The following is an 18988-nucleotide window of genomic DNA, read 5'->3' on the forward strand; positions in this document are numbered from 1 at the left end:
GGGGGGGGAGGGGAGGGGGGGGGAGGGGGGGGGAGGGGAGGGGGGGGAGGGGGAGGGGAGGGGGGGGAAGGGGGGGGAGGGGAGGGGGGGGGAGGGGAGGGGGGGGGAGGGGGGGGAGGGGGGAGGGGGGAGGGGGGGGGAGGGGGGAGGGGGGGGGAGGGGAGGGGGGGAGGGGAGGGGAGGGGGGAGGGGAGGGGAGGGGAGGGGGGGAGGGGAGGGGAGGGGGGGAGGGGAGGGGGGGGAGGGGGGGGGGAGGGGGGGGAGGGGGTGGAGGGGAGGGGGTGGAGGGGAGGGGAGGGGTGGAGGGGAGGGGAGGGGGGGAGGGAGGGGAGGGGGGGAGGGAGGGGAGGGGGAGGGGGGGGAGGGGGGGGAGGGAGGGAGGAGAGGGGGGGAGGGAAGGGGAGGAGAGGGGGGGAGAGGGGGGGGGAGTGGGGGGGGAGAGGGGGGGAGGGGGGGGAGAGGGGGGGGAGAGGGGGGGGAGGGGGGGGGGAGGGGGGGGGAGAGGGGGGGGGAGGGGGGGGAGAGGGGGGGGGGAGAGGGGGGGGAGAGGGGGGGGAGGGGGGGGAGAGGGGGGGAGAGGGGGGAGGGGGGAGGGGGGAGGGGGGGAGGGGAGGGGGGAGGGGGGAGGGGAGGGGGGGAGGGGAGGGGGGGAGGGGGGGGGGAAGTGGGGGGGAAGGGGGGGGGAGTGGGGGAGTGGGGGGGGGAGGGGAGGGGGGGGGAGGGGGAGGGGAGGGGGGGGAAGGGGGGGGGAGGGGAGGGGGGGGAGGGGAGGGGGGGGAGGGGGGGGAGGGGAGGGGGGGGAGGGGGGGGGGAGGGGAGGGGGGGGGGAGGGGAGGGGGGGGAGGGGGGGGAGGGGGGAGGGGGGGAGGGGAGGGGGGGGGAGGGGGGGGAGGGGAGGGGGGGAGGGGAGGGGGGGAGGGGGGGAGGGGGGGAGGGGAGGGGGGGAGGGAGGGGGGGAGGGGAGGGGGGGAGGGGAGGGGGGGGAGGGGGGGAGGGGAGGGGGGGAGGGGAGGGGAGGGGGGGAGGGAGGGGAGGGGGGGAGGGGAGGGAGGGGGGGGGGGAGGGGGGGGAGGGGGGGGAGGGGGAGGGGGGGGGAGGGGGGGGAGGGGGAGGGGGAGGGGGGGAGGGGAGGGGGGGAGGGGGGTGGGAGGGGGGGAGGGGAGGGGGGGAGGGGGGTGGGAGGGGGGAGGGGGGGAGGGGAGGGGGTGGAGGGGAGGGGGAGGGGGTGGAGGGGAGGGGAGGGGGTGGAGGGGAGGGGAGGGGGGGAGGGGGGGGAGGGGGGGAGGGAGGGGAGGAGAGGGGGGGAGAGTTGGGGGGGGAGAGTTGGGGGGGGAGAGGGGGGGGAGGGGGGGGGAGGGGGGGGAGGAGGGGGGGGGAGGGGGGGGGGGAGGGGGGGGGGGGGGAGAGGGGAGGGGAGGGGGGGGAGGGGGGGGAGAGGGGGGGGGAGAGGGGGGGAGGGGGGAGGGGGGAGGGGGGGGAGGGGAGGGGGGAGGGGGGAGGGGGAGGGGGGGGAGGGGAGGGGGGAAGGGGGGGGGGAGTGGGGGGGAAGGGGGGGGGGGAAGTGGGGGGAGTGGGGGGGGGGAGGGGAGGGGGGGAGGGGGGGGAGGGGGGGGGGAGGGGGGGAGGGGGGGGGGAGGGGGGGGGAGGGGGGGGAGGAGGGGGGAGGGGGAAGGGGGGGGGGAGGGGGGGGAGGGGGGGGGAGGGGAGGGGGGGGAGGGGAGGGGGGGGGGGAGGGGGGGGAGGGGAGGGGGGGGGGGAGGGGGGGGGGGGAGGGGAGGGGGGGGGAGGGGGGGGGGGGAGGGGGGGGGGAGGGGGGAGGGGGGGGAGGGGAGGGGGGAGGGGGGGGAGGGGAGGGGGGAGGGGGAGGGGGGGGAGGGGAGGGGGGGGAGGGGGAGGGGGGGGAGGGGAGGGGGGGAGGGGGAGGGGGGGAGGGGAGGGGAGGGGAGGGGGGGAGGGGAGGGGGGGAGGGGAGGGGAGGGGGGGAGGGGAGGGGAGGGGGGGAGGGGAGGGAGGGGGGGGGGGGAGGGGGGGGGAGGGGGGGAGGGGGAGGGGGGGGAGGGGGGGGGAGGGGGGAGGGGGAGGGGGGGAGGGGAGGGGGGGAGGGGGGTGGGAGGGGGGGAGGGGAGGGGGGGGAGGGGGGGTGGGAGGGGGGGAGGGGGTGGAGGGGGGAGGGGGTGGAGGGGGAGGGGAGGAGGGGTGGAGGGGAGGGAGGGGTGGAGGGGAGGGGAGGGGGGGTGGGGGGGGAGGGGGGGAGGGGAAGGGGAGGAGAGGGGGGGAGAGTTGGGGGGGGAGAGTTGGGGGGGGTGAGGGGGGGGGGGGGGGGGGGAGAGTTGGGGGGGGGGGAGAGGGGGGGGGAGGGGGGGGAGAGTTGGGGGGGGAGAGGGGGGGGGAGGGGGGGGGGAGGGGGGGGGAGAGGGGGGGGAGGGGGGGGGAGAGGGGGGGGGGGAGGGGGGGGGAGAGGGGGGGAGAGGGGGGGGGGGAGGGGGGGGGAGAGGGGGGGGGAGGGGGGGGGAGAGGGGGGGGGGAGGGGGGGGAGGGGGGGGGAGAGGGGGGGGGGAAGGGGGGGGGGGAGGGGGGGGGAGAGGGGGGGGGAGAGGGGGGGAGGGGGGGGGAGAGGGGGGAGAGTTGGGGGGGGAGAGGGGGGGAGAGTTGGGGGGGGAGAGGGGGGGAGAGTTGGGGGGGGAGTTAGGGGGGGGAGTTAGGGGGGGAGGTTGGAGGGGGGGAGAGTTGGGGGGGGAGGGGGGAGAGTTGGGGGGGAGAGTTGGGGGGGGAGAGGGGGGGAGGGTTGGGGGGGGGAAGAATTTTGGGGGGGAGAGTGGGGGAGAGTTGGGGGGGGGAGGGGGGGGAGAGGTGGGGGGGGAGAGGAGGAGGGGGTGGGGGGGGAGGGGAGGAGGAGGGGTTGGGGAGGGGGAGGAGGGGGTGGGGAGGGGGAGGAGGGGGGTGGGGAGGGGGAGGGAGAGGAGGGGGGGTGGGGAGGGGGAGGAGGGGGTGGGGAGGGGGTGGGGAGGGGGAGGAGGGGGGTGGGGAGGGGGAGGAGGGGAGGAGGGGGTGGGGGGGGGAGGAGAGGGAGGAGGGGGGTGGGGGGGGGGGGGAGGAGAGGAGGAGGGGGTGGGGGGGGGGGAGGAGAGGAGGAGGGGGTGGGGGGGGGGGAGGAGAGGAGGAGGGGGTGGGGGGGGGGGAGGAGAGGAGGAGGGGGTGGGGGGGGGAGGAGAGGAGGAGGGGGTGGGGGGGGGAGGAGAGGAGGAGGGGGTGGGGGGGGGGAGGAGAGGAGGAGGGGGTGGGGGGGGGAGGAGAGGAGGAGGGGGTGGGGGGGGGGAGGAGAGGAGGAGGGGGTGGGGGGGGAGGAGAGGAGGAGGGGGGGGGGAGGAGAGGATGAGGGGGTGGGGGGGGGGAGGAGAGGAGGAGGGGGTGGGGGGGAGGGGGGAGGCGGAGGGGGGAGGCGGAGGGGGGAAGGGGGGAGGGGGGGAGGGGGAGGGGGAGGGGGGGAGGGGGAGGGGGAGGGGGGAGGCGGAGGGGGGAAGGGGGGAGGGGGGGAGGGGGGAGGGGGAGGGGGGAGGGGGAGGGAGGGGGAGGGGGGAGGGGGAGGGGGGAAGGGGGAGGGGGAGGGGGGGAGGGGGGAGGGGGAGGGGGGAGGGGGAGGGGGGAGGGGGAGGGAGGGGGAGGGGGGAGGGGGAGGGGGGGAGGGGGGGGAGGGGGAGGTGGGGAGGGGGGGAGGGGGGGGGGAGGGGGGGAGGGGGGGAGGGGGGGAGGGGGGGAAGGGGGGGGGGAGGGGGGGAGGGGGGGTAGGGGGGGAGGGGGGGAGGGAGGGGGGGGAGGTGGGGAGGGGGGGAGGGGGGGGAGGGTGCGAGGGGGGGAGGGGGAGGGAGGGAGGGAGGGAGCGAGGGGGGAGGGGGAGGGGGGGAGGGGGGGGAGGGGGGGGGGGTGGGAGGGGGGGTGGGAGGGGGGGAGGGGGGAGGGAGGGGGGGAGGGGGGGAGGGAGGGGGGAGGGGGAGGGAGGGGGAGGGAGGGAGTGGGGGAGGGGGAGGGGGAGGGGGAGGGAGGGAGGGGGGAGTGGGGGAGGGGGGGAGGGGGGAGGGGGGGAGGGGGGAGTGGGGGAGGAGGGGGGAGGGAGGGGGAGGGAGGGGGGAGGGAGGGGGAGGGAGGGGGGAGGGGAGGGGGGAGGGGAGGGGGAGGGAAGGGGGGAGGGGAGGGGGAGGGAAGGGGGGAGGGGAGGGGGAGGGGAGGGAAGGGGGGAGGGGAGGGGGAGGGGAGGGGAGGGGGGGAGGGGAGGGGAGGGGGAGGGGAGGGGAGGGGGAGGGGAGGGGGGGAAGGGGAGGGGAGGGGGAGGGGGAGGGAAGGGGGGAGGGGGAGGGAAGGGGGGAGGGGGAGGGAAGGGGGGAGGGGAGGGGGAGGGAAGGGGGGAGGGGAGGGGGAGGGAAGGGGGGGAGGGGAGGGGGAGGGGAGGGGGGGAGGGAAGGGGGGAGGGAAGGGGGGGGAGGGAAGGGGGGAGGGAAGGGGGGGAGGGAAGGGGGGAGGGAAGGGGGGAGGGAAGGGGGGGAGGGAAGGGGGAGGGAAGGGGGGGAGGGAAGGGGGAGGGAAGGGGGGGAGGGGAGGGGAGGGGGAGGGAAGGGGGGGAGGGAAGGGGGAGGGAAGGGGGGGGAGGGAAGGGGGAGGGAAGGGGGGGAGGGAAGGGGGGGAGGGAAGGGGGGGAGGGAAGGGGGGGAGGGAAGGGGGAGGGAAGGGGGGGAGGGAAGGGGGAGGGAAGGGGGGGAGGGAAGGGGGAGGGAAGGGGGGGAGGGAAGGGGGAGGGAAGAGGGGGAGGGAAGGGGGAGGGAAGAGGGGGAGGGAAGGGGGAGGGAAGGGGGGGAGGGAGGGGGGAAGGGGGAGGGAAGGGGGGGAGGGAAGGGGGAGGGAAGGGGGGGAGGGAAGGGGGAGGGAAGGGGGGGAGGGAAGGGGGGGAGGGAAGGGGGAGGGAAGAGGGGGAGGGAAGGGGGGGGAGGGGGGGGGGGAGGGGGGGGGAAGGGGGGGAAGTTGGGGGGAGGGGAGGGGGGGGAGGGGGAGGGGAGGGGGGGGAAGGGGGGGGGGAGGGGGGGGAGGGGAGGGGGGAGGGGGGGGAGGGGGGAGGGGGGAGGGGGGGGGAGGGAGGGGGGGAGGGGGGGAGGGGAGGGGGGGGAGGGGGGGAGGGGGAGGGGGGGGAGGGGGGGAGGGGGAGGGGGGGGAGGGGGGGAGGGGGAGGGGGGGGAGGGGGGGAGGGGGAGGGGGGGGAGGGGGGGAGGGGGAGGGGGGGGAGGGGGAGGGGGGGAGGGGGGGGAGAGGGGGGGGAAGGGGGGGGAGGGGGAGGGGGGGAGGGGGGGGGGAGGGGGGGAGGGGGGGAGGGGGGGGGGAGGGGGGGGGGAGGGGGGGGAGGGGGAGGGGGGGGGAGGGGGGGGAGGGGGGGGAGGGGAGGCGGGGAGGGGAGGCGGGGAGGGGGGGGGGAGGGGGGGGAGGGGAGGGAGGGGAGGGGGGGGAGGGGGAGGGGGGGAGGGGGGGAGGGGAGGGGGGGGAGGGGGGGGAGGGGGGGGGAGGGGAGGGGGGAGGGGGGGGAGGGGAGGGGGGGAGGAGGGGGGGGAGGGGGGGGGAGGGGAGGGGGAGGGGAGGGGGGAGGGAGGGGGAGGGAAGGGGGGGAGGGGGGGGGGGGTGGAGGTGAGGGGAGGGGGGGAGGGGAGGGGAGGGGGGGAGGGGAGGGGAGGGGGAGAGGGGGGGGAGGGGGGGAGAGTTGGGGGGGGAGAGGGGGGGAGAGTTGGGGGGGGAGAGGGGGGGGAGAGGGGGGGGAGAGTTGGGGGGGGAGAGGGGGGGGAGGGGGGGGAGGGGGGGGAGGGGGGGGAGGGGGGGGAGGGGGGGGGGGAGAGGGGGGGAGAGGGGGGGGGAGGGGGGGGGAGAGGGGGGGGAGGGGGGGGGAGAGGGGGGGGAGAGGGGGGGGAGGGGGGGGGAGGGGGGGGGAGAGGGGGGGGAGAGGGGGGGGGAGAGGGGGGGGGAGAGGGGGGAGAGTTGGGGGGGGAGATGGGGGGAGAGTTGGGGGGGGAGATGGGGGAGAGTTGGGGGGGAGAGTTAGGGGGGGAGAGTTGGAGGGGGGGAGAGGAGGAGGGGGTGGGGGGGGAGGAGAGGAGGAGGGGGTGGGGAGGGGGAGGAGGGGGTGGGGAGGGGGGTGGGGAGGGGGAGGAGGGGGTGGGGAGGGGGAGGAGGGGAGGAGGGGGTGGGGAGGGGGAGGAGGGGAGGAGGGGGTGGGGGAGGAGGGGAGGAGGGGGTGGGGGGGGGAGGAGAGGAGGAGGGGGTGGGGGGGGGAGGAGAGGAGGAGGGGGTGGGGGGGGAGGAGAAGAGGAGGGGGTGGGGGGGGGGAGGAGAGGAGGAGGGGGTGGGGGGGGGGAGGAGAGGAGGAGGGGGTGGGGGGGGGGAGGAGAGGAGGAGGGGGTGGGGGGGGGAGGAGAGGAGGAGGGGGTGGGGGGGGGAGGAGAGGAGGAGGGGGTGGGGGGGGAGGAGAGGAGGAGGGGGTGGGGGGGAGGAGAGGAGGAGGGGGGGGAGGAGAGGATGAGGGGGTGGGGGGGGGAGGAGAGGAGGAGGGGGGGTGGGGGGGGGGAGGAGAGGAGGTGGGGGTGGGGGGGGAGGAGAGGGAGGTGGGGGTGGGGGGGGGAGGAGAGGAGGTGGGGGTGGGGGGGAGAGGAGGAGGGTGGGGGGAGGAGAGGAGGAGGGGGTGGGGGGGGAGGAGAGGAGGAGGAGGGTGGGGGGGGAGGAGAGGAGGAGGGGGGGGGGAGGAGAGGAGGAGGGGTGGGGGGAGGGAGGAGAGGAGGAGGGGGTGGGGGGGGGAGGAGAGGAGGAGGAGGGGGAGGGGAGGAGGAGAGTGGGGGGAGGAGAGAGAAAGGTATTGGGGAAGGGGAGAAGACGGACAGATAAAGGGGGGAGGGAGAGGTGTACAACAAGGAAGAGGTTGTTAGAGGGAGGACAGCCAACAGTGAAAGCGGATTGAAGACAGAAGGGGAGATGCTCTGTGCAGCCCCGGAACCCTCTGTCGGCGTCTCTGTCTCTGCCCGGCCGCCTTTCGGTGTGACACCGGCGGAATCAGATCAGGGTTGCACCTGCGCGGGGATGGATGTGGACACGGAGTGTGCGCCCGAGGACCCCCGCCCCCGGCCCGAGGCGGAGGGGGACAAGGAGGAGCCGTGGCGGGGGCCACGGCCGCGGGATCACCCCAAGGTACGGGGAAGGAAGGGAGGAGGGGGGCGGGGAGAGGAGGGAGACCCTAGACCCTAGACCCTAGACCCTAGACCCTAGACCCTAGACCCTAGACCCTAGACCCTAGACCCTAGACCCTAGACCCCTAGACCCCTAGACCCCTAGACCCCCGCCCCCAACAGACTCTGAACTGTGTGGGCAGTATCACCGACAGCTGATGCTCAATGCTTTTTATAACTTACATGTGTTACATCTCTATTTATGAAAGTCATGGGAATGAGAGCTTCTGTTGTAAAAATAAGTCTGGTATTCATGCCTTATTTACATATAGACATCTTGAAAATATCTGCAGAAGACATATCTGATCCAGAATAGCATAGAGGGTGTCTTCAACTGCTAAACATTTTTCTGGGGTGTGGAGTGCTAGCAGTTATTCACATTATTGGAGTCATAGCTCTCATTTGTATTACCCTTCAGCCCCAGTCAAACCACACATTTCAGAGAATTAGCATTTTAGATTTTCATCTTCAAGTCCCTCCAAGCCAAATCCATCTCTAAGCTTCTTGAATTCACTGACACTTCACTATACAGGTTGTTAAGCCATAATGCATCAGTTGTGTTCCTCTGCAACCTTGCCCTATAGAAAATCGTGCTCTGAAAAACTGTGATAGAAAATTGTGATGTAGAATTTCACTAATAGGAAAATGGCTATAGCAAGTTTATAATGTTTCCTGCTCTATCAGCCACTGGAGCTCTCGCTTTCTTGAATGAAGCATGTTGTCACACAAGTTTCCTCATGCAGCCAAGCTTACATAGACCACCAGTTAATGTGCAGCTTACTTTCTCGACACTTGGAACGATACAGCGTAGAACAAGGTGATATGGCTCATCATATCTTTACTCATTCTTTGAAACAGCTATTAAGTTGGTCCAAAGCCTTTGGTCATTGCATAGTCTCTTGAATGTTGCCTCAAGTAAGTATTTATCCAGTTTCCTTTTGAAATTTGCTATTGGGAATCTGGTTCCATCACTTTTTTGGGTAGTATATGTCAGACCATCATAACACACTGCTTAAGAAAAAAATAACTTAAGGCATGACTGGCTCATTCTTAATTGCCCTTGAACAAAGTGTATTGTTCTGTCATTTCAGAGTTCAGTTAAGAGTCAGCCACATTGCTGTGGATCTGATGGCCCATAGAGGTCAGAGCAGATTGGTATGGCAGGCCAACAAGGAGCGATGCCATATTAGATTTGGTACTGGGGAATGAACCCAGCCAGGTGTTAGGTTTAGAGATAGGTGAGCACTTTGGCGATGGTGACCACAATTCGGTTTTGTTTACAATAGCAATGGGCAGGGATAGGTATATACTGCAGGGAAAAAGGTATAACTGGGGGAAAGGCAATTATGATGCGAGTAGCCAAGATTCAGGGTGTGTAGGATGGGGAAGGAAACTGCAGGGGATGGACACACTTGAAATGTACAGCTTATTCAAGGAACAGCTACTGCGGGTCCTTGATAATTACATACCTATCAGGCAGGGAGGTAGTTATCGAGAAAGGGAGCCTTGGTTTACTAAAGAAGTTGAAGCTCTTGTCAAGAGGAAAAAGAAGGCTTCTGTGAGGATGAGGTGTGATGGCTCAGTTTGGGGGTTTGACAGTTATGAGTCAGCCAGAAAAGATCTAAAGAGAGAGCTAAGAAGAGCCAGGAGGGGACATGAGAAGTTGTTGGCAGTTAGGATCAAATAAAACCCTAAGGTCTTCAATAGGTATATCAGGAATCAAAGAATGACTAGGGTAAGATTAGGGCCAATCAAAGAGAGTGATGGGAGATCATGTGTGAAATCTGAGGAAATAGAGGAAGCGCTTAATAAATACTTTTTGTCAGTATTTACATTGAAAAAGGGCAATGTTAGTGAGAATACGGAGATACAGGCTACTAGATTAGGTGAGACTGCGGTTGACAAGAAAGTTTTAGCAACTTTGGAAGATCTCAAAATAGATAAGACGCCTGGGCCTGATGGGATTTACCCTTGGATTCTCTGGGAAGCCAGGGAGGAGATTGCAGAGCCTTTGGCTTTGATCTTTATGTCATAATTATCGACAGGAGTAGTGCCAGAAGACTGGAGGATAGCAAATGTTGTTCCCTTGTTTAAGAAGGGGAGTCGGGACAACCCTGGTAATTATAGGCCAGAGAGCCTTACTTCGGTTGTGGGTAAGGTGTTGGAAAAGGTTATAAGAGATAGGATTTATAATCATCTGGAAAGGAATAATTTGATTTTATGGTTTTATGAAGGGTAGGTCATGCCTCACTAACCTTAATGAGTTCTCGAGAAGGTAACAAAACAGGTGGACGACGGTAAGGTGGTTGATGTGGTGCATCTGGACTCCAGTAATGTGTTTGATAAGGTTCCACATGGTAGGCTATTGTGCAAAATATGGAGTTTCGGGATTGAAGATGATTGAGTGTGTTGGATCAGAAATTGGCTAGCTGAAAGAAGACAGAGGGTGGTGGTTGATGGGAAATGTTCACCTGGGAGCTCAATTACCAGTGGTGTGCTACAAGGATCTGTTTTGGAGCCACGGCTATTTGTCATTTTTATAAATGATCTGGATATGGGAACAGAGTATGGGTTAGTAAATTTACAGATGACACTAAGGTAGACAGAGTTGTGGATAGTGCTGAAGGATGTTGTGTGTTAGAGGGACGTCAGTAAGATGCAAAGCTAGGCTGAGAAGTGGCAAATGGAGTTTAATGTGGAACGGTGTGAGGTAGTTCACTTCGGAAGAAGAAACAGGAATGCAGACTACTGGGCTAATGGTAAAATCCTTGGCAGTGTAGATGAACAGAGAGATCTCTGTGTCCAGGTGCATAAATCCCTGAACGTAGCTACCCAGGTTGATAAGGTTGTTAAGAAGGTGTATGGTGTGTTGGCATTTATTGGTAGGGGGATTGAGTTTCAGAGCCACGAGGTCATGCTTCAGCTGCACAAGACACTGGTAAGGCCGCACCTGGAGTATTGCATGCAGTTCTGCTCACTGCATTATATGAAGGATGTGGAAGCTTTGGAAAGCGTTCAGAAGAGATTTACTAGGATGTGGCCAGGCATGGAAGGAAGGCCATATGAGGAAAAGCTGAGGGAACTGAGGCTGTTTTCGTTGGAGAGAAGATAGTTGAGAGGTGACTTAACTGAGATGTATAAGATAATCAGAGGGTTAGATAGGGTGGACAGGGAGAGCCTTTTTCCTCGGATGATGAAGGTTAACATGGGGGGGGATATAGCTTTAACTTGAGGGGTGATAGATTTTGGACAGATATTGGGATATTTTCTTTACTCAGAGAGTAGTTGGGGCATGGATCAGCCAGCCTGTAACAGTAGTAGAGTCGTCGACGTTAAGGGCATTAAAATGGGCATTGGATATAAATATAGATAATAATGGAACCTAGACTAGCACTCCATTGCATTGTGGAGGGAGCACACTATTAGAGTCATGGAGATGTACAGCATGGAAACAGACCCTTTGGTCCAACCCGTTTGGTCCTGCCAGCACCCGGCCCATATCCCTCCCAAACCCTTCCTATTCATATACCTATCCAAATGCCTCTTAGATGTTACCAGCCTCCACTACATCCTCTGGCAGCTTATTCCATACACGTACCATCCTCTGTGTGAAAAGGTTGCCTCGTTGGTCTCTTTTATATCTTTCCCCTCTCACCTAACCCTATGCCCTCTAGTTCTGGACTTCCCAACCACAGGGTAAATAGACTTTGTCTATTTATCCTATCCATGCCCCTCATAATTTTGTAAACCTCTATAAGGTCACCCCTCAGCCTCTGACGCTCCAGGTAAAACAGCCACAGCCTGTTCAGCCTCTCCCTGTAGCTCAGATCCTCCAACCCTGGCAACATCCTTGTAAATCTTTTTCTGAACCCTTTCAAGTTTCACAACATCTTTCCGATAGGAAGGAGTCCAGAATTGCACACAATATTCCAACATTGGCCTAACCAATGTCCTGTACAGCCGCAACATGACCTCCCAACTCCTGTACTCAATACTCTGACCAATAAAGGAAAGCACACCAAACGCCTTCGTTACTATCCTATCTACCTGCGACTCCATTTTCAAGGAGCTATGAACCTGCACTCCAAGGTCTCTTTGTTCAGCAACACTCCCTTGGACCTTACCATTAAGTGTATAAGTCCTGCTAAGATTTGCTTTCCCTTGGGAGACTGATTAGCAAGGTTAGATCTCATGCAGCACCTCGCATTTATCTGAATTAAACTCCATCTGCCACCTCAGTCCATTGGCCCAACTGGTCCAGATCCTGTTGTAATCTGAGGTAACCCTCTTCACTGCCCACTACACCTCCAATTTTGGTGTCATCTGCAAACGTACTAACTGTATCCTCTTATGCTCGCATCCAAATCATTTATGTAAATGACAAAAGGCAGGGGGCCCAGCACTGATCCTTGTGGCACTCCACTGGTCACAGGCCTCCAGTCTGAAAAACAATGCTCCACCACCACCCTCTGTCTTCTACCTTTGAGCCAGTTCTGTATCCACATGGCTAGTTCTCCCTGTATTCCATGAGATTTAACCTTCCTAATCAGTCTCCCATGGGGAACCTTGTCGAACGCCTTACTGAAGTCCATATAGATCACATCTACTGCTCTGTACTCATCAATCTTCTTTGTTACTTCTTCAAAAAACTCAATCAAGTTTGTGAGACATGATTTCCCACGCACAAAGCCATTATTTATTGGAGCTGGTGTGCCATATTTTGGAACCATTATACTGGTGTCCAGCATTGAGCCTGGGTTTGTTTCTCACACGTCGGTGAATATGTAAGCCTGGTACAAACAAGAGCAGCCAAAAAGATATCCGGTCTTTGGACACTCTGTTATCAGGAAGCTGTGTCTGCCTTTGTTACAAGAACACTGGTTTTGAGGAAATATGACTGAGCTGTTTAAAATGATGAAGGGACAGCAGTTTGTCTAGTTAGATAGATTGTTTGAGTTGAGCAGAGATTGTTGGATTGCGGATTTGTACCAAATCTTTGGATGGAGACATAGATTCATTTTTAGGTAGAATTTCTCTTCCCAAAGAATTGTCATTCTCTGGGATAGTTTGCCAATGCATACAGTGAGTATGGATTCCCTGCAGCCCTTCAGAAAGGAGTTGGACAATTTCCTCATTAAAATGTACATGTGGTGGTATTTGAGAACCCACACATCACAATAGTCTTCAGGTTTTTGCATGATTGCCTTCAGGAACTGGAATTGAATTTTCAAGTACTCCCAAAATTAACAATTGTTTTTTTTCTTCTACTTTATCTTTTTGAATGCCTTAATCCCAGAAGATTATTTTTTTTTTTGCATGGACTCCTGTCCATTTGGGGAATTCTTCATCTATTTATTTTCTTTGTGCTCTTTTGTTTGTGTTTCTGCAGTCCATTTGCATTCCAGACAAAGATAAAGAAAAGTGATGATGCAAGCTGGATTCGAATGCTTTAACTTTCTTCTTATTTTTTAAAAATTTTCAGTACACGGAGATGATGGCTTTGGACATTGCAGATAGTACACAAGTATATACAGCTTTTCTGGTGTTTCTTGATCTTCTCGAAGGTAAGACAACATGAAATATTCTTGTTTCTTAATAGGTATTAATCAAGATAACTGCTTTGCTAATTATCTGCCTTTAGGTACAATTTTGAAAATGTTGAAGACGACATTTGGCACACTTGCCTTCATTGGTCATAGTATTGAGTATAGGAGTTGGGATGTTATGTTGCGGAACCTGGTGAGGCCACTTTTGGAATGCTGCGTTCAGTTCTGGTCACCCTTCTATAGGAAAGACATTGTTAAACTTGAAAGGGGGCGCAAAAGATTTAGAAGGATATTGCCGCGGCTGGAGTGTGTAAGCTACAGGCGGAAGCTGCATCGGCTGTGGCCTTTTCCCCAGGAGCATTGAGGGGTGACCTTATAGAGGTTTATGAAATCATGAGGAGCATGAATAGGGTGAATAGACAAGGTCATTTTCCGAAGGTGGGGTAGTCCAGCAGAGGCTGGTGTGTGTCTGGAACAAGCTGTGAGAGGAAGTGGTGGAGGCTGGTACAATTACAATATTTAATAGGCATCTGGATGGTTATACGAATAGGAAGGGTTTGGGGGGGGATATGGGCCAAATGCTGGCAAATGGGACTCGGTCAGACTGGGATGTCTGGTCAGCACAGATGATTTGGAATGAAGTGTCTGTTTCCATGCTGTATGACAATATATTAGCCACGAATACTTAAGATAGTGGTCAGTTATCCATGAGTACCTTTTAAGATATTTTATTAAAAAGCAACAGTTCAGAGATGGGCATTAGCTAACCGGAGAGAAAACAAAGCCAACCCTTCCCGGTTGAGGTCCCTTGTGGTTCTGGGTAACGAACCAGGCCAGATGTTAAAATTGGAGGTAGGTGAGCACTTTGGGGACAGTGACCAAAATTCGGTGATTTTTACTCTAGTGATGGAGAGGGATAAGTGTGCACTGCAGGGCAAGAGTTATAGCTGGGGGCAGGGAAATTATGATGCGGTGAGGCACGACTTAGGATGCGTGGCTTGGAAAAGTAGGCTTCAAGGCAAGGGCGTAATTGATATGTGGAGCTTGTTCAAGGAGCAATTATTGAGTGTCCTTGATAAGTATGTACCTGTCAGGCAGGGAGGAAAGGGTCATGTGAGGGAGCCGTGGTTTAATAAGGAATTGGAATCCCTTGTTAAAGGGAAGAGGGCGGCCTATGTAAAGATGAGGCGTGAAGGTTCAATTGGGGCGATTGAGAGTTATAAGGTAGCCAGGAAGGATCTGAAGAGAGAACTAAGAGCAGCAAGGAGGGGGCATGAAAGGTCCTTAGTTGGTAGGATTAGGGAAAACCCTAAGGCTTTCTATAGGTATGTCAGGAATAAAAGAATGACTAAGGTAGGAATAGGTCCAGTCAAGGATAGTAGTGGGAAGTTGTGTGTGGAGGCTGAAGAGATTGGGGAGACACTGAATGAATACGTTTCGCCAGTATTCACTCAGGAACAGGACATTGTTGCCGATGTGAATACTGAGTCTCAATTAATTAGAATGGATGGCTTTGAGGTATGTAGGGAAGAGGTGTTGGAAATTCTGGAAAGGGTGAGAATAGATAAGTCCCCTGGGCCTGATGGCATTTATCCTAGGATTCTCTGGGAAGCAAGGGAGGAGATTGCAGAGCCATTGGCCTTGATTTTTATGTCCTCGTTGTCTACAGGAATAGTGCCAGAAGACTGGAGGCTAGCAAATGTGGTTCCCTTGTTCAAGAAGGGGAGTAGGGATAACCCTAGTAATTATAGGTCGGTGAGTCTCACTTCTGTTGTGGGCAAAGTCTTAGAGAGAATTGTAAGGGATAGGATTTATGAACATCTGGATAGGAATAATGTGATCAAGGATAGTCAGCATGGTTTTGTGAAGGGCAGGTCATGCCTCACAAACCTTATTGAATTCTTTGAGAAGTTGACTAAGGAGGTAGACGAGGGTAAAGTGGTAGATGTGGTGTATATGGATTTTAGTAAGGCGTTTGATAAGGTTCCCCATGGTAGGCTCCTGCAAAAAATACGGAGATATGGCATTGAGGGTGAGTTGGAGGTTTGGATTAGGAATTGGCTGACTGGAAGAAGACAGAGGGTAGTAGTTGATGGTAAAGGTTCATCTTGGAGTGCCGTTAGTAGCGGTGTTCCGCAAGGATCTGTTTTGGAACCATTGCTGTTTGTCATTTTTATAAATGACCTGGAGGAGGGGCTAGAAGGTTGGGTGAGCAAGTTTGCGGATGATACAAAAGTGGAGTTGTTGACAGTGAGGAAGGATGTGGCAGGTTACAGCGGGATATAGATAAGCTGCCGAGCTGGGCAGAAAGGTGGCAAATGGAGTTCAATGTAGGTAAGTGTGAGGTGATTCACTTTGGTATGAGTAACAAGAAGATGGGGTACTGGGCTAATGGTCGGATACTTGGTAGTGTGGATGAGCAGAGGAATCTTGGTGTCCATATACACAGATCTCTGAAAGTTGCCATCCAGGTAAATAGTGTGGTGAAGAAGGCATATGGCGTACTGGCTTTTATTGGTAGAGAAATTGAGTTCCGGAGCCCTGAGGTCATGTTGCAGTTGTATAAGACTCTGGTGCGGCCGCACCTGGAGTATTGTGTGCAGTTTTGGTCGCCATACTATAGGAAGGATGTGGAGGCACTGGAACGGGTGCAGAGGAGGTTTACCAGAATGTTGCCTGGTATGGTAGGAAGATCGTATGAGGAAAGGCTGAGGCACTCGGGGCTGTTTTCATTGGAGAAAAGAAGGTTTAGGGGTGACTTGATAGAGGTGTACAAGATGATTAGGGGTTTAGATAGGGTTGACCGTGAGAACCTTTTTCCACGTATGGAGTCAGCTATTACGAGGGGGCATAGCTTTAAATTAAGGGGTGGTAGGTATAGGACAGATGTTAGGGGTAGATTCTTTACTCAGCGAGTCGTGAGTTCATGAAATGCCCTGCCAGTAGCAGTGGTGGACTCTCTCTCTTTATGGGCATTTAAACAGGCATTGGATAGGCATATGGAGGATAGTGGGCTAGTGTAGGTTAGGTGGGCTTGGATCGGCGCAACATCGAGGGCCAAAGGGCCTGTACTGCGCTGTATTTTTCTATGTTCTATGGTAGCAGGATTGTTCTGTTTAACTTAATCTTCCTTTGCTGGCTCACCTTACACTTGAAGAAGGCTACTACTGACAAGAAGTCAAACTGACAGGGACTTATTGTTAGATATTTCTAATCAACCTATTCAGGCATGTTATGACACACATCTGTACCAGGTGGGTCTTGAACCCAGTCCTCCTGGCCCAGAGGTAAGGACACAAGAGCCTCCAAATGAATTGTTGATTTACTTTATTTTTAGGGCTATTATGTGTTAGGTACATATAAATTCAACTAGAAAATTAATTTTAATGTAGGGAAAATTAACAAACAGTGAAATTCACAACTTAATCGTGGAGCAACTGTTGGGCGAAGTTCACAGCACAGAATCAGATAAGTTAATTGTTTTAAGTCTGTCCAAGAGACAGGCTGCAGTAGTATGTATAGTGAATTCTTTCTTGATTATATGTTTTTGGAGATAAGTCTCTTGATTAAACTTAAAATATAAGCCATAGCTATTAATTTAACCTGGGGCAGTGTTTGTAGAGGAATAAGACGGTGTTATTTTCTGGGTCTGTAGATTGTGAAGGAGCAAAAATGGCCCTTGCAGTGATATGTACTTCTTGTCAGATGTGGGAGTTTAAAGAGAGTTTAAGGGTTACTGCGGATTATATCTGCCATAAATGCTGTTGGATGCGAAACTTATCAGATCGAGTGGATCGGTTGGAGAGTCAGATAGAAGCGATGAGGAATTGCAACAGCAACAGTACATGATGGATGGAAGTTATAGTAAGGGGGGAAAGTCTCAGATACAGTCACATAGATGGGTTAACTCCAGGAAGGGTAAGAAAGATAGGCAGCTAGTGCAGGAGTCTTTTGTGGATATACCCATTTCAAACAGGTATGCGGTTTTGGAAAATGTAGGGGGTGATGGATTCTCAGGGGAACGTAGCACGAACAGCCAAGTTTCTGGTATTGAGACTGGCTCTAATGCAATGAGGGGTACGTCGACTTCCAAGAGATCAGTTGTGTTAGGGGATTCTGTCGTCAGAGGTACAGACTGACGTTTCTGTGGCCAGCAGAGAAAAAGCAGAATGGTGTGTTGTTTCCCTGGTACCAGGATTAAGGATGTCTCGGAGAGGGTGCAGAATGTTCTCACGGGGAGAGGGGCCAGCAGGAGGTTATTGTCCACATTGGAACCAACGACATTGGAAGGGAAAAGGTTGAGGAGCTGGTATATGGGAGAAGGATTCACATTTTTGGATCATTGGAATCTCTTTTGGGGTAGATGTGAGCTGTACAAGAAGGGCGGATTGCACCTAAATTGAAAGGGGACTAATATACTGGCAGGAAAATTTGCTAGAACTGCTTGGGAGGATTTAAACTAGTAAGGTGGGGGGGCAGACTCAGAGAGATAGTGAGGAAAGATATCGATCTGAGACAGATACAGCTGAGAACAGAAGTGAGTCAAACAGTCAGGGCAGGCAGGGACAAGGTAGGACTAGTAAATTAAACTGCATTTATTTCAGTGCAAAATGGAGGAGATACAAAATGAATATTTTGCATCAGTATTTACTGAGGAAAAGGATATGGAAGATATAGACTGTAGGGAAATAGATGCTGACATCTTGCAAAATGTCCAGATTACAGAGGAGGAAGTGCTGCATGTCTTGAAACGGTTAAAAGTGGATAAATCCGCAGGACCTGATCAGGTGTACCCGAGAACTCTGTGGGAAGCTAGAGAAGTGATGCTGGGCCTCTTGCTGAGATACTTGTATCATCGATAGTCACAGGTGAGGTGCCGGAAGACTGGAGGTTGGCAAATGTGGTGCTACTGATTAAGGGCGGTAAAGACAAGCCAGGGAACTATAGACCGGTGATCCTGACCTCGGTGGTGGGCAAGTTGTTGGAGGGAATCCTGAGGGACAGGATGTACATGTATTTGGAAAGGCAAGGACTGATTTTGGATAGTCAACATGGCTTTGTGTGGGGAATCATGTCTCACAAACTTGATTGAGTTTTTTGTAGAAGTAACAAAGAGGATTGATGAGGGCAGAGCAGTAGATGTGATCTATATGGACTTCAGTAAGGCGTTCGACAAGGTTCCCCATGGGAGACTGATTAGCAAGGTTAGATCTCATGGAATACAGCGAGAACTAGCCATTTGGATACAAAACTGGCTCAAAGGTAGAAGACAGAGGGTGGTGGTGGAGCGTTGTTTTTCAGACTTGAGGCCTGTGACCAGTGGAGTGCCACAAGGATCGGTGCTGGGCCCTCTACTTTTTGTCATTTACGTAAATGATTTGGATGCGAGCATAAGAGGATACAGTTAGTAAGTTTGCAGATGATAACAAAATTGGAGGTGTAGTGGGCAGTGAAGACGGTTACCTCAGATTACAACAGGATCTGGACCAGATAGGCCATTGGGCTGAGAAGTGGCAGATGAGTTTAATTCAGATAAATGCGAGATGCTGCATTTTGGGAAAGCAAATCTTAGCAGGACTTATACACTTAATGGTAAGGTCCTAGCGAGTGTTGCTGAACAAAGAGACCTTGGAGTGCAGGTTCATAGCTTCTTGAAAGTGGAGTCGCAGGTAGATAGGATAGTGAAGAAGGCGTTTGGTATGCTTTCCTTTGTTGGTCAGAGTATTGAGTACAGGAGTTGGGAGGTCATGTTGCGGCTGTACAGGACATTGGTTAGGCCATGTTGGAATATTGTGTGCAGTTCTGGTCTCCTTCCTATCGGAAAGATGTTGTGAAACTTGAAAGGGTTCAGAAAAGATTTACTAGGATGTTGCCGGGGTTGGAGGATCTGAGCTACAGGGAGAGGCTGAACAGGCTGTGGCTGTTTTCCCTGGAGCGTCAGAGGCTGAGGGGTGACCTTATAGAGGTTTACAAAATTATGAGGGGCATGGATAGGATGAATAGGCAAAGTCTTTTCCCTGGGGTCGGGGAGTCCAGAACTAGAGGGTATAGGTTTAGGGTGAGAGGGAAAAGATATAAAAGAGACCTAAGGGGCAATGTTTCCATGCAGAGGGTGGTATATGGATGGAATGAGCTGCCAGAGGAAGTGATGGAGGCTGGTACAATTGCAGCTTTTAAAAGGCATTTGGATGGGTATAT

General features: G+C 57.9%; 1 protein-coding gene across 3 annotated transcripts in view; it reads left to right on the top strand.

Annotated features, from left to right (window-relative positions):
- The first annotated feature begins 7011 nt into the window (after positions 1-7011).
- The window catches only part of tsen15 (TSEN15 tRNA splicing endonuclease subunit), a 70899-nt gene continuing 58922 nt past the window's right edge, over positions 7012-18988 (top strand). Inside the window, exons 1-2 of one of the 3 annotated variants that reach the window (XM_087990889.1) lie at positions 7012-7206; positions 12727-12808. In XM_087990889.1, the coding sequence (XP_087847015.1) occupies positions 7099-7206; positions 12727-12808 (190 nt within the window). In that variant the 5' untranslated portion in view covers positions 7012-7098. The remainder of the gene's footprint in view (positions 7207-12726; positions 12809-18988) is intronic. The other 2 variants (XM_043699914.2, XM_043699913.2) reach the window with 2 other exon arrangements.

The sequence above is a fragment of the Chiloscyllium plagiosum genome, unplaced genomic scaffold, assembly GCF_037043375.1.
Source record: "Chiloscyllium plagiosum isolate Xiang-an unplaced genomic scaffold, Cpla_swu_hap1 HiC_scaffold_9, whole genome shotgun sequence".
Lineage (NCBI taxonomy): Eukaryota > Metazoa > Chordata > Chondrichthyes > Orectolobiformes > Hemiscylliidae > Chiloscyllium > Chiloscyllium plagiosum.